At 45.7% G+C, this 14,887-nt stretch overlaps 1 protein-coding gene across 22 annotated transcripts in view; it reads left to right on the forward strand.

The window, feature by feature from the left end:
• ZC3H14 (zinc finger CCCH-type containing 14) overlaps positions 1-14,887 on the forward strand; it is a 39,149-nt gene that overhangs the window by 22,960 nt on the left and 1,302 nt on the right. For 3 of the 22 annotated variants that reach the window (XR_014059528.1, XR_014059532.1, XR_014059533.1), the window contains exons 10-15: positions 3,044-3,118; positions 8,152-8,311; positions 9,047-9,279; positions 12,808-12,928; positions 13,581-13,721; positions 13,990-14,078. Coding sequence is in view for 15 of the 22 variants with exons in the window: in XM_081510355.1 (XP_081366481.1) it covers positions 3,044-3,118; positions 8,152-8,311; positions 9,047-9,279; positions 12,808-12,928; positions 13,581-13,717; positions 13,990-14,078 (815 nt within the window). In the remaining 7 variants the exon portion in view is untranslated. Of the gene's footprint in view, positions 1-912; positions 1,579-3,043; positions 3,119-8,151; positions 8,312-9,046; positions 9,280-12,807; positions 12,929-13,580; positions 13,722-13,989; positions 14,079-14,887 lie in introns of those variants that run through there. The other 19 variants (XM_081510355.1, XM_081510358.1, XM_081510362.1 and 16 more) reach the window with 10 other exon arrangements.

Consider the following 14,887-nt stretch of genomic DNA (forward strand, 5'->3'; position numbering starts at 1 on the left):
GACTAGACAGTGGCTTCTTGTATATGGCACGAGAAGCATATACAGTGAAAGGAAAGATAGGTTAAGTTGGACTTTATCAAAGTTCAAAGCTTCTGCGCTTCAAAAGACACTATCAAGAAAAAGGCAACCCACAGAATGGCGAAAAGTCACCTATCTCATACTGATCTAGCAGCAAACCAAGGCCAAATCCTCATGTTCTCCGTCTTTAAATTTCCACCGTGTCTCATATCAGTACAGTTGAATTCCATCGTCACCACATTTATTTTTAATGAGATTTGTATCTCATTAGAGACACATGCGGAGAAGGCAGTGGCACCCCACTCCAGTACTCTTGCCTGGAAAATCCCATGGACGGAGGAGCCTGGTAGGCTACAGTCCATGGGGTCCCTGAGAGTCGGACACGACTGAGCGACTTCACTTTCACTTTTCCCTTTCATGCACTGGAGAAGGAAATGGCAGCCCACTCCAGTATTCTTGCCTGGAGAATCCCAGGGATGGCGGAGCTTGGTGGGCTGCCGTCTATGGGGTCGCACAGAGTCGGACACGACTGAAGCGACTTAGCAGCAGAGACACATGGGTGTGATCATAGGTTCCGTTAGCCTCCAAATAGTGTCCTGTTACTATTTTCAAGGGGAAATGAAATTCAAGATACTAGATAAAGCAATTTAAAAATAATATGAAGCTTGACAATTATGGGTACATTGATGAGCAGAAGTACATTAAGTTCACATCATATTCAGGTGTAAAGTACTTTATGTTATGTTGCTTATTTATGCCTCATATCTTCAGTGGCCCTTTTCATATGAGGTAAATAATAGAAAATTCTTCGTCTGTCGCATGTCTGCTTCCAGCCAATCACAAGCCAGAATTGTTTCCTGTGTAATAATAGGGTCTATTGTTTGGAGAGAAGCTGTAAGTAAGATTTACAGGATACAGGGGGCTGCATGTTAGGGCTTCTCGGTTGAAGCAGAGAGAAAATTGGTCTGGTTTGTTGAGCATTTTCAGATTTACTTTGAGTTCTGACTCCAGAAATGTACAATCCTGTCTTTTCAATTACAGGTTTTAAAATGTTACTGATGTTTAATACTTCTTAAAGTCACAGCCTTAATGATTGCTTTTACTTTTGATGAAAGCTTAGTGAGCTGTGAAAGAAAAATTACCAAATATTAAGAGGGAGAGAGAATTTAGTGAAAATGTCATCAAGGTTTCCATCACCATCTTTACCAATTTTCTTTTCACCTGGGCCAGTTGACTTAGGTTCCGTAACAAGTTCCTCTTGTTCACTGAATGAGCTAGACCATATTTCACATCTTTTAAGGAAAATATCAACTGATATCAATGAAATTAAAGGGATGAAAGCGGCAATTTTGACAGTGGAAGCAAATCTGTTTGATCTTAATGTTAGAGTGTCAGAGAATGAAGCAAACATTTCATCTTTGGAGGTTAGAGTGAACGAGTGTTCAGCAGCATCTGAAGGCGGCAGACGGTGCGAAGACCTTCAAGAGGAAGTAGATTTTGAATCACAGTCAATGACTACTGATGTAAAAATAATTGGCTTCCTTAGAAACATTGAGAAAGGTAAATTCTTAGAATGTGGTATCATCGGGCAACTTGACTGTAGTTTTCGTATGGGGGCAGCAGGTCACAGAGAACTTGAATTTTTCGTGGACCTTTAATGACAAAATCTTGTACATGATTTATCTTAGAAACCTAGACCTTAGAATTCTATCTTAAAAATGATGTTTTGAAAAGGTTAGAGAGGTGAATGTGAAATGTGAGAGAATGGTCTTCTTTATTTGGTGAAATTACTTAAAAATGTATAATTCTTTCATTGTTGACTCGTTATGTTAAAGAGACCTGTTAGTATTTGAGTTGGAAGAGCATACTTCCTGTAACCTAATTACATGTCAGTTTCCCAGGCAGTCCTGCAGGAATACAGCTTGGCTAAATATCTGTTTCAGGTCAGCTCCTGAGGATTTACTATATTTTCAACCATGGTAATTTTGGAAGAAATTAACTTATTTTGGGGAACAGGGCACATGACTAAGGAGTAATGTAGTGTAACTTATATTTAAAAGAAAACAGCTGATAAAAATTTGGCAAATTTTAAACTTTTTTAAAAACCTCTTAATGAAACATGATAGCTGGTAAGCAGCTGCCAACTTAACACGCTTGCACTGAGTGAGCAAACTGTCCTTGTGACACTGACAGTAGCAGGTGTGCTAAGCGTTAGCACGCATGGCTTGACCGATACTTCAGTAGTGTTGAGAGCCCTGTCAGCTACAGCCCTTCCTACAGCGTACTGGAGCACCTCTAAATCAGCAAGTGAGGACCAAGTATCCGCTGTGCACTAGGCTGGGGACGTTTGGAGAAGTATGACGCCCTTGCAGACCTCAACCTGAAGATAGAAAAATCAGTTCTGTGTCTCTGTTTTGTTTTGTTTTGCAGTGTAACTGAGAAAATTGTGAATCCATTTAAGAAATAATACTCCAGCTGTGTATCTTTTCTTGCAGGATATCTAAGGGCTTGTTCACATGTTTTGTGGTATAGGACCTGGACTGCAGCGCTGAGTGTCTCCTTCCTTGTTCATTGTTCTCTGTACCCATCCGGGCCTGCAGTTTGTGTTGTGGGGGTTCTGTGTTCTGCGGGTGGGGGCTGACTTACCCGCTGAGAGCCCGGCAGCAGAGGGAGACCCTCCTCGTGGTGGTCTTGCGGCTGGCTGTCGCCAGTCCCCAGGGAGCCAGCCGCGGGCCTGCGCGGCCCCTCCCCCTGGCTTCTGCTGCCCTTTGCCTTTACCACTGTGCTGCCCTCCAGACAGGGAGAACCGTGATCATTTCTGGTTTAACCTGAGTACAGGTTTTTGTCTTAGTAGACCTTTGGTCTAGGATTATTATTAAATTGTATTGTTGAAGCTCTAAGTTATTTTAAAGACTTTCAGTTAGGAACCCAGAAAGATTATTTTGGTCTTAATTTCTGAGAAGCACACGTGCTGCTGTTGTCTGTTTTTTTTAAGCGTAGTGAAGTTTTTAAATTTATGTTCTAGGAACTCAACAGAGGCAGTTGTTACCCCGATTGCAAATTGACCCCGTAATGGCAGAAACTCTGCAGATCAGTCAAGGTTGGTAATAATATTAAATTTTCTTTTGTAATCTAGCATTTTTCAGTTGCTATTTCCATTCCTTACACCTCATTTAATGTATCCTGTATCTCTTAGATCGTGCCCTAAGATGCTACATTAAGATCTATGAAAATATTTTAGGGCTAGGAGTCAGGATCTGCATTTTCTTCATGCTGTGTGGTGTTTACATTGTTTACCTCATGTAGAAACTTGCTTCCTCTGATACCATTTCACCCTGGTCCCTGGAAACCGTTGGCTGCTCACACATCTGCTTTAGGGACCTCTTGAATCCTTACCCTGCTTTCCATTGAACTTTCTCCATTGCTCTGAGCTGCTTTACTGTCCTCTGGCCTGTAAAACCTTATCCTCACTTGGACTTCATGTTAGACTGTCGTGGCCAGCTGTTCCCCCAGAGCTTATCATTCTTGTTTACCTGTCTCCCTGACCCCCAGCACACACAGGCACACACCATGGGCTGCCTCAGGACCGTGGTGAGTACCTTATGTATGTCTGTGTTCTCAGTGCCTGGCCCCTGCCGGATGCGTGTTAAGTGCCTAATTGCTGAATAAATGAACTGAGCCATTGGATCCCTGGAGCCTTAAATTCAGACCCTGTTTTTTCTGTTTCCTCAAAACCTGCCCATTGTTGGAAGCTCTGCTTCCTTGACTGCTCTGTATTGGCTCCTAACTGAATTTTCCTCACCTGTGTTCAGGACTCCACAGTCATAACTATATTCCCTTACCCTTCCTGGCCTTGTGCTCAGAAAGTTGTGCTTATTCTCTCCAAGGATTACCTTCTACCCAGATGCCAAATCGTACCCAGTTGGCAAATACTTAGGTGTTGACACCCTTCTGTAGCTTTCATCTCTCCCTCTCTTCTGGTTTCTCCCTTCTGTCTGTAAAAGTGTTGAGATACTCTGCATCCTTGATTTTGCCCTCTCATTTCCCAGCGTTCCATCCTGCTTCTGTGTAAGAGTGTTTTCATTCAAAATGTTCGGTAGCTGAGGTCAGTGTATGTTGTATTTGAACCATCAGTGCTTGCACAGTTTTTGTTTCCTTCAGTTATTTTTATCCACGGTGCATATACTGTTTGCATCAAGCAGTTCTACAAGGTTTATGAGTGAGCACATCCTTTGCTTACCTCCCACCACTTTTTGTTATTTCTGAGAGCCCTTTTGTTTCTGCATATTCCTTTTATTTTTTTAACACACTGGTTTTATTTTGTGTACTCTGTACTTTCTTATTTCTCTGAAGATATTGAAGGTGGTTTTGGACATTTTCTCCCCTGCCTTCTTGGTCTTGTTTTCTCCAGGTGGTTTGTTTTGATCACTGTCTTTCATGGTAGAGGTTCTCAGATGTCTAAGGATCCTTAGTTGACTTGTATTTAAGAGCAGGGCACTTAAGCTGATTGGCCTTTTGGGTTCAGTAATCGGAGGATAAGGTAAGGGACTTTGGGCTTTTGAATGTAGATCCTGCAGCAGAAGAGTGGTTTGTCTTGCCTGTCTGCTTTGGCGGTGCTGTGACGTCTGTGTCTTTGAGTCTTTTAGGTCGGTCAGCTTTTCCAGAGAAAGATCGTTCAAGAGGTGGATTGGGTGCCAGGGTTCTGGGAGCTCAGTGGGGACGGGACTGAGGGAGGGACCTCAACGTTAACTACTGTGTGATGTTTACCACACACCCACACACACCCACACTCTGAGGGAGGCACCTCAACGTTAATTACTGTGTGATGTTTACCACACACCCCACACACACACACCCCCACACCCACACACACCCACACACACCCACACCCCCCCCCCCCCACACACACACACTCTCTGAGGGAGGCACCTCAACATTAATTACTGTGTGATGTTTACCACACACCCACACACCCCACACACACCCACACCCCACACACACACACACACACTCTGAGGGAGGCACCTCAACATTAATTACTGTGTGATGTTTACCACACACCACACACACACACACACACACACACACACACACACACACACACACACACACACACACACACACACACTCACTCACTCACTCACTCACTCACTCACTCACTCACTCACTCACTCTCTGAGGGAGGCACCTGAACAGTGACTACTCTGAGATGTTTACCACACACTCGCACACACACACACACAGTTTTCAGAATGGTGCTTCTTTCAACATGGCTGGCATTCATTAGTCTAGAAACCCTCTGTTTTTACCTTTTCAGGAGTCTAAAGCTCCACTTCTCCAGGGGAGAGGTGGTCAAAGATTATGCGGAAATCGAACTGCTTTTTACAGTTTTAATAGTGCGCATTGAGTTAATAGTGCGCATTGAGTTTAATAGTGCGCATTGAGTTTAATAGTGCGCATTGAGTTTAATAGTGCGCATTGAGTTTAATAGTGCGCATTGAGTTTAATAGTGCGCATTGAGTTAATAGTGCGCATTGAGTTTAATAGTGCGCATTGAGTTAATAGTGCGCATTGAGTTTAATAGTGCGCATTGAGTTAATAGTGCGCATTGAGTTAATTTTGCACCTTTCTGTCAGACCATGATGCTTTATCTGTAAGCCTCTTGAGCAGTGATCGACAGGAAAGCATATCTCCAGTTATTCAAGTGTCTTCAAGGTTCGAGGTAGGGGAATAGCTGCGGTAAGGATCACAGAAAAGAAAACAGATACACAGTTTAGAGAGAGCTGCCTGCTTCTGAACGGACCCTTGGACCCGCTTCTACTGTGCCCTGCCTTCTCCCAGCCCCTTCCCAGGGCTCCCTGCGCCGCCCCCTTCTTGGCCTGGGAAGGATCTTGGGATCCATATTTCTTCACTGTTAGTTGAAGACTCAGCTTTTGGAGATCTACTAAGGTAGTTTTCCACTTTCAAAATGTGGTTATCGCCCCGACATGCCACGTTCCCCCTGCAGTGGAAGTGTAGACTCTTAACCACTGGAGCATCAGGAAGGTCCCTGGTTATCTCTTCTTTTTTTTTTGTTTTTTGTTTTTTGTTTTTTTTGGTTATCTCTTCTTTAACAATTATTTTCTTTGTGAGGTTTTTTTTTTTTTTTTTAATTTAACCCTTTATTGACATTTTATTAGAGTTTCAGGGGGATGCAAATGTTTGGATTCAGCCTGTGGTCTTCACCCAGGAGATGTCGCTAACTCTGCCATCTGTCTGCTCTACCTGACCCAGGCCACGCTCAGGAGTCTTGAAGGGGTGACGAGAGGCTCTGTCAAGAATGAAGCTGTTTTCTGTGCACACTTCTCTGCACTCTGCGATGTGTGGCACTTACGCTTCCATGTTTTCTTCCATCTTTGATCTTTTGGCTTCCGGGACTTCACTGTTCTTTCTGCTAGTTCCTTTTCCTTCTCCTTCAGTTCCCTTCCTCTCCTGCCCCTTAAAATGTTAACTTTATCCTGTGTCCTGACCTGAGCATTATTTTCGTCTAGTCCGTGTTATCCTGAGATGCAGACTAGTAGAACTGCTGTGCCTCAAAGAGAAGAGGGTGGTGAGGAGCCGCAGCCCGGGGACTGAACTCTGGCCCCTCCCTCTGCTCGCTGTGAGGACGTGGTGAGCCAGGAGCACTCTGCGTGCAGACTGGGCGTCTGTAACCCGGAGGGAACCGCTTGCTGGGCTCCCTGTGAGGAGTCAGTGAGAAGGTAGCCGCACTGAACATGCACAGTGGATCACATGCTCTCATTTCACCATCAGCAGAGAGTCTGTCTCTTCTTTCCCCTCATAATCATCAAATCTGAATCGTCAGCTTCTTTCTCAACACCTGCGAGTCCTGCAAAGACCTCGGACTACAGGAGCTGCAGTTGGAATGTGTCTTTTCCACTTTGCAGCCTGCTCTTTGTCCTGTCCGGACACACGTCCCCCCCCCTCTGCTCCCCCGCTTGTCTGCGTCCCTCCTGCCCCTGCAGGGCTGCCTCCACCCAGGACGGTGTTTGAGTGCACGTGCTGTGAGTGCTGGTGACCCGTGAGTGTGGGACGTGTCTCCTGTTCCTCGCTGTGCAAGAAGGTGACAGCGTGGGCAGGAGCCCCACAGCTGGGATCTGGGACTCCAGTCCGTTCCTACCACTGTCTGTGTTTCTAAACAAAAACGAGCCCAGACCACTTTACTCTTAGAAACCCTGGTTTACCTATTCCTTCTTGACCAGAACCCAGGCTCATCGGCACAGGGACGCACAGCGCCCTTTAGGCCTCAGGCCTTCTTGCTGCTCCATCTAGTCAGGCTGCCGCTTGGCTCCATCTCTTTCTCTGTTTTTCTTTGTGTAGCTAGCGCGGTGCTCTTATGTGTTCATTGTACTTGATGAGTGAACCTCAGTAAGTGCCCTCTGAACTTTGGTTTCTGTTGCCTGTTCATTGAAAGAGAAGTGCTGCTTACTGACGTGACTCACTGATGCTTGTTGAGAGGTTGGCGGTCTGTGTCCTGGGCTCCATCCAGGTCTTGGTATATTTTATGAAGTAGTCGAGCTTGAAAATTACATTGTAGGTGATGCGATCTGTGGCTGCTTGCATTAACGTTCAGTGTTATCCTTGCTGTGTTTTTATCAATGTCTATTCCTCTTAAAATTCCCTTTCAAAGTAGTGTGTCTTCAACCAGGCAGAAACTCTGCCACTTTTATTTTTTTCATCAGGGTGTGTCCTGTAAGTGTGCAAAATGAACAAAACATTTTAAAAAACAGCCTCCGTATCATAATTCTAGGGCACGTTAGGACTCCTTATTCTTTGTTTCTAGAAAATATTGTTGCACTTTAAGTTTATGTTGTTAATAATATCCCATTAGGTGCCTCATGGAAGAACCTATGCTATAGGCAGGAAGTTCATTAGAATGCTTTGGTAATACGCTGTATGAGCAAAGGAATGCTTGACTTCTTTGAAAAGATGTTTGGCATAGAATTGCAGCCTTATTCCTAAGTAGAACCATTGTAATTTTCCTTTAAAATAATTACAAATATATGAAGGATTGACATTCTTCTCACGGGTGTGATGTTGGGAATGCAAGATACATTCAGAAGTAAACATTTGTGGCCAATTTTTTTGGCTCAGATTACTATGACATGGAATCCATGGTCCATGCAGACACAAGATCATTTATTCTGAAGAAGCCAAAGCTGTCTGAGGAGCTAGTAGTGGCACCAAACCAGGAGTCGGGGATGAAGACTGCAGATACCCTTCGGGTCCTTTCAGGACACCTTGTGCAGACACGGTAGATGGTTTCTTTTTTTTGTGTAGCTAACGTGTGTTGATAGATAGTGGAGGTTAACAGCTAGTGCCCAGCTCCCTCCTGCCCGTCCTGTCCCTGAGTGCAGAGTGCGGTACTGATTCAGAAGGTAGGCCTTGTATCATAAGGCACATCCAGTTTTCAAAAATTTCAGTACATCGTTCTTATTCAGAAATCCATTAGTGTACAAATAAGTCAGTATATGATTTAGCTCTTTTAATAAGATTATTTTCTTTATGCACATCCAGGAAATGAAATTTTAAAAGCCAGATGATAAGAATTAGGGCATCTCATCAGAGAGTTAGCAGATTGGGTTGGGGTGATTATTGCCTTAGATAATGGACTGAATGTTCTGTCAGGAAACAAACGTAGACTTAATAAACTTAGTGTAAGTATAGCACGGCTGGCTCTTGTGTTCTGAGCATAGATGCTGATTTTTCTATTTGTTTCCATGTGACCCTGTGAGGGTCAAGTGGATGCCGGGGTCAGGGCTGAGGGAGAGCGCCCTGAGGGCTGGTGTTGGCGCCACCGTGGTTGGCCCTGGTCACCGTGTGTGAGCGGGAATCCGCCAGCGTCGTCCCTGGGAGTCCTCTCACCGCTTCTCTGTTAGTGAGGAAACCTCAGACCAGTTAAGGCAGGGAGAGTTTTTGGAGAGTGCTTTAGGAGGCTTGGCTTTCTGTGCGTTTCCTAATTCTGTGGTATTTTCTATCTGTCTGGCAGAGACCTTGTACAACCAGATAAACCTGCGAGTCCCAAGTTTATAGTGACGCTGGATGGTGTCCCCAGCCCCCCAGGATACATGTCAGACCAAGAGGAGGACATGTGCTTTGAAGGAATGGGACCCGCACACCACCCTGCAGCCGCACGCGAGGGCCTCGCGGGTCTCCTCCACCCGCAGCTCCCGCACGCGCTGGGCAGGCAGCTTGAGGACCCAGATGGTAGCTTGTCAAACGGTGTGTGGGGCTCAGCCCGCCCTCTCAGGGTGCTGGCGGCGTGATGGGCGTCTGCCGTGCGTCTCTACCGCGCGTCTCTACCGCGAATGAATATTGGTTGGAGGTCTTTTTATTTATAATGTGGTAGTGGCCTTTATACTTCTTCAGACAAAATGACCAATTGAATTTGAAACTGTTTGTGTGTGCTAAAATGGAGTTCCACCATGGAGGCCAACAAATACCTCTCCGAGATGTTTGTTAAAGCATGAATTCATGCTTGGTGCCTTGTTTGCCCCATTTTTCCCATTTAGAAACTATATTTGTTATATTCCCCTTTAACCAGCAGTAGTTGGTTACTCTTGTAATTAGTAATTAACTTGACAGAAAACTCTTTTGGATTTTGATGTTATTTCTATGTCAGTGAAATTCCCTTGAAAGGAGTTTCTTCTCTAATACTTCGAAGTATTTCTTGGAGGTTTAGGAAAAAGCCTTTTGTTTAAATTAATATAGAGGCATAGTAGTAGAGATGAAGTCAGTTCAGATAGTGACATGATTTCAGGCAGATGAACACGTCTTAGCAGCGCTTCTCTCACTGGATATCAGTGGCCGGTGCAGTGCTTTGAGCATTTTCATTCTTAATAGAGAATACCAGTCATATTCTTCACAGCTTATAAAGATTTTAGGAACACCTTCATTGGCAAGGGAGACAGTTACTGAATATTAAATATGAACAGCATCAAAGAAAAAGCAATAATGAGTTCTGAAATTTTCCCACGTAATCCTCTTCTTGTTAGAGATATGAAAATGTATTAAATACCTTTTTTAGTCACTAAAAATTTAATAACCTTTAGGGGGAGATCGTCAATGAGCAAAGGACATATTGCTGTTATCTTGAACAGAGTGGACTGCTATGAATCAGTTTTGATTGGTGGAGTGAGTTGTAAAATCTGACTTGTCTTTCAAAGGAAGAAAAATTGTAAGTGTTAATAACAGAGGTGATAAGAACTGCAGTAGTCAGGCAGTTCAATTTCTTGACCCCGTATATTTTGTTTAAAATATGAGAAGATTCTGGTGGTTTTAGTACTTTGGATTTCAGTTTGGTAGTTTAATTTTTGGTACCTTAGGGTCTTGTTTAGTTGCCAAGTCGCGTCCGACTCTTTGCGACCCCGTGGACTGTAGCCTGCCAGGCTCCTCTGTCCATGGGATTCTCCAGGCAAGAACACTGGAGGGGTTGCTGTGCCCTCCTCCAGGGGGTATTCCCACCCCAGGGATGGAACCGGCGTCTCCTGCACCTGCACGTGGATTCTTGACCCCTGAGCCACGAGAAAAACGCAGTTTCGGGTCTGATTTTGTTTCAGTGTAGACGTGCATGGGCAGCTTTATTGGTGTGGACACCATGGCAGTGGCCCTCTCGGTAGTGGAAGTTCTTGCTCAGGCCGCACGGTGCTGCGGCCGTCTCGGAGACGCCGGTGGTGATGGTGAGCCGCCGTCCTCGCGGCTTGGACCTGGGCCTCTCAGTTTCTCGCTGAAGCTCAAAGACGGAGCTCTGCAGTCGCACGGGCACAGGGAGGCCAGGAAGACTCCATCAGGGGTCTCTCGTCTTGCCTGCTCTGCCCGCCCAGGTGGGGGTTTACTTTTCGTGGCTTCCTGTCCAGTGTTTCAAGGATGCCACCAATCGCAGCATCGGTTTTAAGTCACTCTGGCTGGCCTTTCACGGCAGCACAGGTTTTATACTTTGCCATAAAAAGTGAATTTGCCTCTTAAAACAGGAAGAGTGTTGATAGCTTATGAAGTAAACGATACAGAAAACCAGAGTGGTGAACTTTGTGTACATATGACGTCATTTTTTCATCAGGAAGACCATTTCCTTGTACAGCGTTGACTGTCTTGAGTAGTACTCCTGAGACCTAGCGATAGCTGCTTTACTCTGTTTGCCAGCATACCCTGCTGTTGGGTATTCTGTTAATGTCTTTCACTTGGTCTGGGTTCTCGTGTATATGCTGGAGTTTAAAGTATGTTCTTTAGGAGGGGAAGGTGAAACACATTTTCTCTGCAGGAATTACATATCAAAAAAAAAAAAGTATTTACAATTGGAGAAAACTCCTCTTTCCAGACCATCGTATTTTGAGACTGAGGATGCTTTTCTATCCTGAAGCTAGATAATGAGCTTCCCTGTGTTTAAAGGCGCGTGGGCGCGGTCTCGGCAGCTCTGGGGGTGCCTCCTGGTGGGCTTCAGGGCTGGGCTGGGTGCCGTGCTCGCTTTCATGAGGACGGAGGTGGGCAGACTGGAACCAGAAGTGCTCCTAACACTGGCTGTGGGACTGTCTTTGATTGATTGCCTGTTCTACATTCTTGTTTGCGTTGAATCACGAAGCTCTAAGGAAGACAGTTTCTCTTGGTTTAGATGAGGAAACAGGTTCAGAGATGTTGGATAACACACGCCCAGAGTGTCTAGCTCAGCCGGTCAGCGACAGAGCCAAGTCTGAGCTGCAGGAGGACCAGGTGGTGTGCTTGAAGTGCTGTTTGCTCTCATAAAGATGAATAAGAAATCTGTTACATAAGCCCCTTGGTTCTTGTGTTTTTGGCTAGGGTGTCTTGGGTCAGTACCTGACATCTCATTATGGCCTTCAGATGTTATTTGGTTTATTCTGTGTTTTAAGTTTCAGTTAGTTGTTGTCATTTAAAAATTAGACGTCATAGGGGACTTCGCTGACCGTCCAGTCGTGAGGACTCCCAGCTTCCACTGCAGGGACTTGGGTTCCATGCCTGGTCAGGGAGCTCAGAGCCCACGTGCTGCACAGCTCAGCCCAGAAAGAGAGTCGAGTTTAGATCCCAGATGAAGTGTGTTAGGCTTCCTGAGTCTCGGGTGGCAGGCTGGCGGCGCAAGTTCCGTTTGCTCACGTCGTCCTGGTTGATGGTGTGGCTGGGCCCGCCCCGTGAGGGGCGGCAAGCCCCTCGGGGCTGCGCCTGTGCTGGCGGGTTTCCTCCGCGAGGCTTTCTGCCGCTGGGCCCCTTACATCGGACAGCCTCACTCTGATCTGTGACGTGATCCCCTGGGCCCCTGTAGGTCATAGGAGATTTGCGAATCTTCAGGCAAAATCTTTTCCTCCCTTTGTCCATTGATGTGGATTTATCACCTGTACCTAGAAAACTGCATATACCTTGGCGAGTGGGAACACTTGTTTTTAGACACTAATCACCTTAACCTGAATATGAGCATTAGTTCACAGTTTTTATCGCCTCGTGTTTTCAGTCCCCATTTCATTTGTTTGGTTCCCTCCTTGACTCTTGAGAGTTGGGGATTTTCAGAGAGGGCTGACTCGTGCTGAGCATCACTGTCCGTGTGACTCTTCCCAGTGAGGACACTGTGGAGCACTCCTAGGGATCTTTTGTAAGATTCTAGTTGTATTGTTTGGACTCATTTGTTCTGTGTAACTAGACATAGAAGAACGTAAGATTGTGAGACTGGGTGTTGAGGGAAGTTTACTGAAGGTGTCATGTCCTGAATTGGTTATACTGAATGAAAGACTTCTTCGTTCCCCTTTGTAGCGGAGGTGAGCGAGCTGAGCGTGGCGCAGAAGCCGGAGAGGCTGCTGGAGCGCTGCAAGTACTGGCCTGCCTGCAAGCACGGGGACGAGTGCGCCTACCATCACCCCGTGTCGCCTTGCAAGTGAGTCGCAGCAGCCCGCTCCCGGCTTCCCGGTCACTTCTAGGGAGAGCGTGCTTCTGTTAGTTCCTGTGACTAGGCGTGAGGCATGAGGCGTGTAACTGCGTGCACCAGGGGCACTTGTGTGTCCCCCCAGGACAGCACTGAGGTCATCTGAGGGGGAGGCGGGAGGGGTCGTCTTTGTGCCTCTTGAGATACTGAAACTTCTGGGTTTCTTTGAGGAGTCTGTACATTTAAGGAGTGACAGACAGGTTTGGCTTTGGAGTCTTAAGATGAAGCCGGGCAAAGGCTAACGAGAGTTTTGCCAGGAGAACGCATGTGTGGTAGGAAACACCCTGTTGTGTAAAATGTTACATAGACCTTAATTACAGAATAAATGGTGTCTCTTCTTGTCACAAGAAACACCTCTCCCTTTCATGGTGACTTGGCTTGAAATGAAAGTCTGTTACTCCCCCAGGCTTTGAAATGGGCATTTGTGTCCTGTTTTGATATCTGGCATCATTTAGAAATGGGAGTTTGCTTTTTTTTTTTCTTGTTACTTCAGTGTTTCTCAAAACAAGTACTGATGGAATTAAGAGTACAATGGACCATCTCTATAAAAAACCATGCATTTGGGAGATTAAATGTGAATAACACGTTTTATTTTGTTTTACAGAGCCTTTCCCAATTGTAAATTTGCTGAGAAGTGTCTGTTTGTTCATCCAAATTGTAAATATGATGCAAAATGTACTAAACCAGACTGTCCCTTCACTCACATGAGCCGAAGAACCCCAGGACTGCCTCCAAAACCAGGTCAGTGACTGCGCACTTCTGCATTTGAGTGAAGAGGGGAAAATGACATTTTGTGACTGTAAACTGAATTAAAAAGAAATCGTTTTAGAGATCATTGTGTAAGAATCAGTTAACTAGTTTTAAAGAACAGGTGTGTCCATTCTATAGCATTCTAAAGTATTTTATCTTGACTAGTGAATATTATAAATCTCCATTTTTTTAAAGTACTTCCCATAAAAACATCCACGAACTGCAACAAAAATTATTTTGCCAAATCTCATCTCTGTCCGCAGTCACAGCACCAGCCCCGCCTTCCAGTACTCAGCTGTGCCGTTACTTCCCAGCTTGTAAGAAAATGGAGTGTCCCTTCTATCATCCGAAAGTAAGAACTTGCATCTTCCTGAAAATGAATTTAGTGACAGCTTGTTCACTAGCAAACTTTATTGTCTTCCTTTTTTTCTCTTTCCCAGTTTAACTTCTTTGTTAAGAGTTACCTTCATGGTTTTTAAGACGTTTAAGTTATTCCCTAGTTGTCCCTGAGCCTGTGTGTGGCCCATTAGGCCGAGTTGTCTGAACCGGTTTAATGTTAGTAGCCTAATCTTGCGTGGGCGTCCCTGGGGCCTCAGACGGTCAAGAATCCGCCTGCAATGCAGGAGACCTGGGTTCTGCCCATGGGTCAGGAAGATCCCCTGGAGGAGGGCTTGGCAGCCCACTCCAGGGTTCTTGCCTGGAGAATCCCACGGACAGAGGAGCCTGCGGGCTGCAGTCCATGGGGTTGCAGAGTCGGACGTGGCTGACTGACTCAGCCCTGCACCCTCCCCTCCCGGCTTCCACTGGTCCGTACCCCGAACGTGTGTCCCCTTCCCCACCCTTGTGCCAGCCCGGGGGCGCTGGGGTCCAGTAGTACTTAGATGCATCCGCAGTCCACACGTGTACCCATGGTTTAACTGTCTGCACTAGAGATTGGTCACTGCGTCTCCATCTGTCTGGCTGCTCGGCCCGAATCACCTTCCCTTTGAAACGGCAGCCTAGTGGCCATATATATGAAAGGCCTTCAGTTCCCCAGCTGCGGTTGGACACAGATGAGGGTGAAAATGGGGGGGTGCTGGGCAGGATGGGCAAGTGGTTATTACATGGATGAGAGGAACTCGGTATTATATGCTCAGGTTCCTTTTGAAGTTTAACTTGTTA

Source organism: Giraffa tippelskirchi, chromosome 7, assembly GCF_054371585.1.
Source record: "Giraffa tippelskirchi isolate mGirTip1 chromosome 7, T2T-mGirTip1v1.2.pri, whole genome shotgun sequence".
In the NCBI taxonomy this organism is placed as follows: Eukaryota; Metazoa; Chordata; class Mammalia; order Artiodactyla; family Giraffidae; genus Giraffa; species Giraffa tippelskirchi.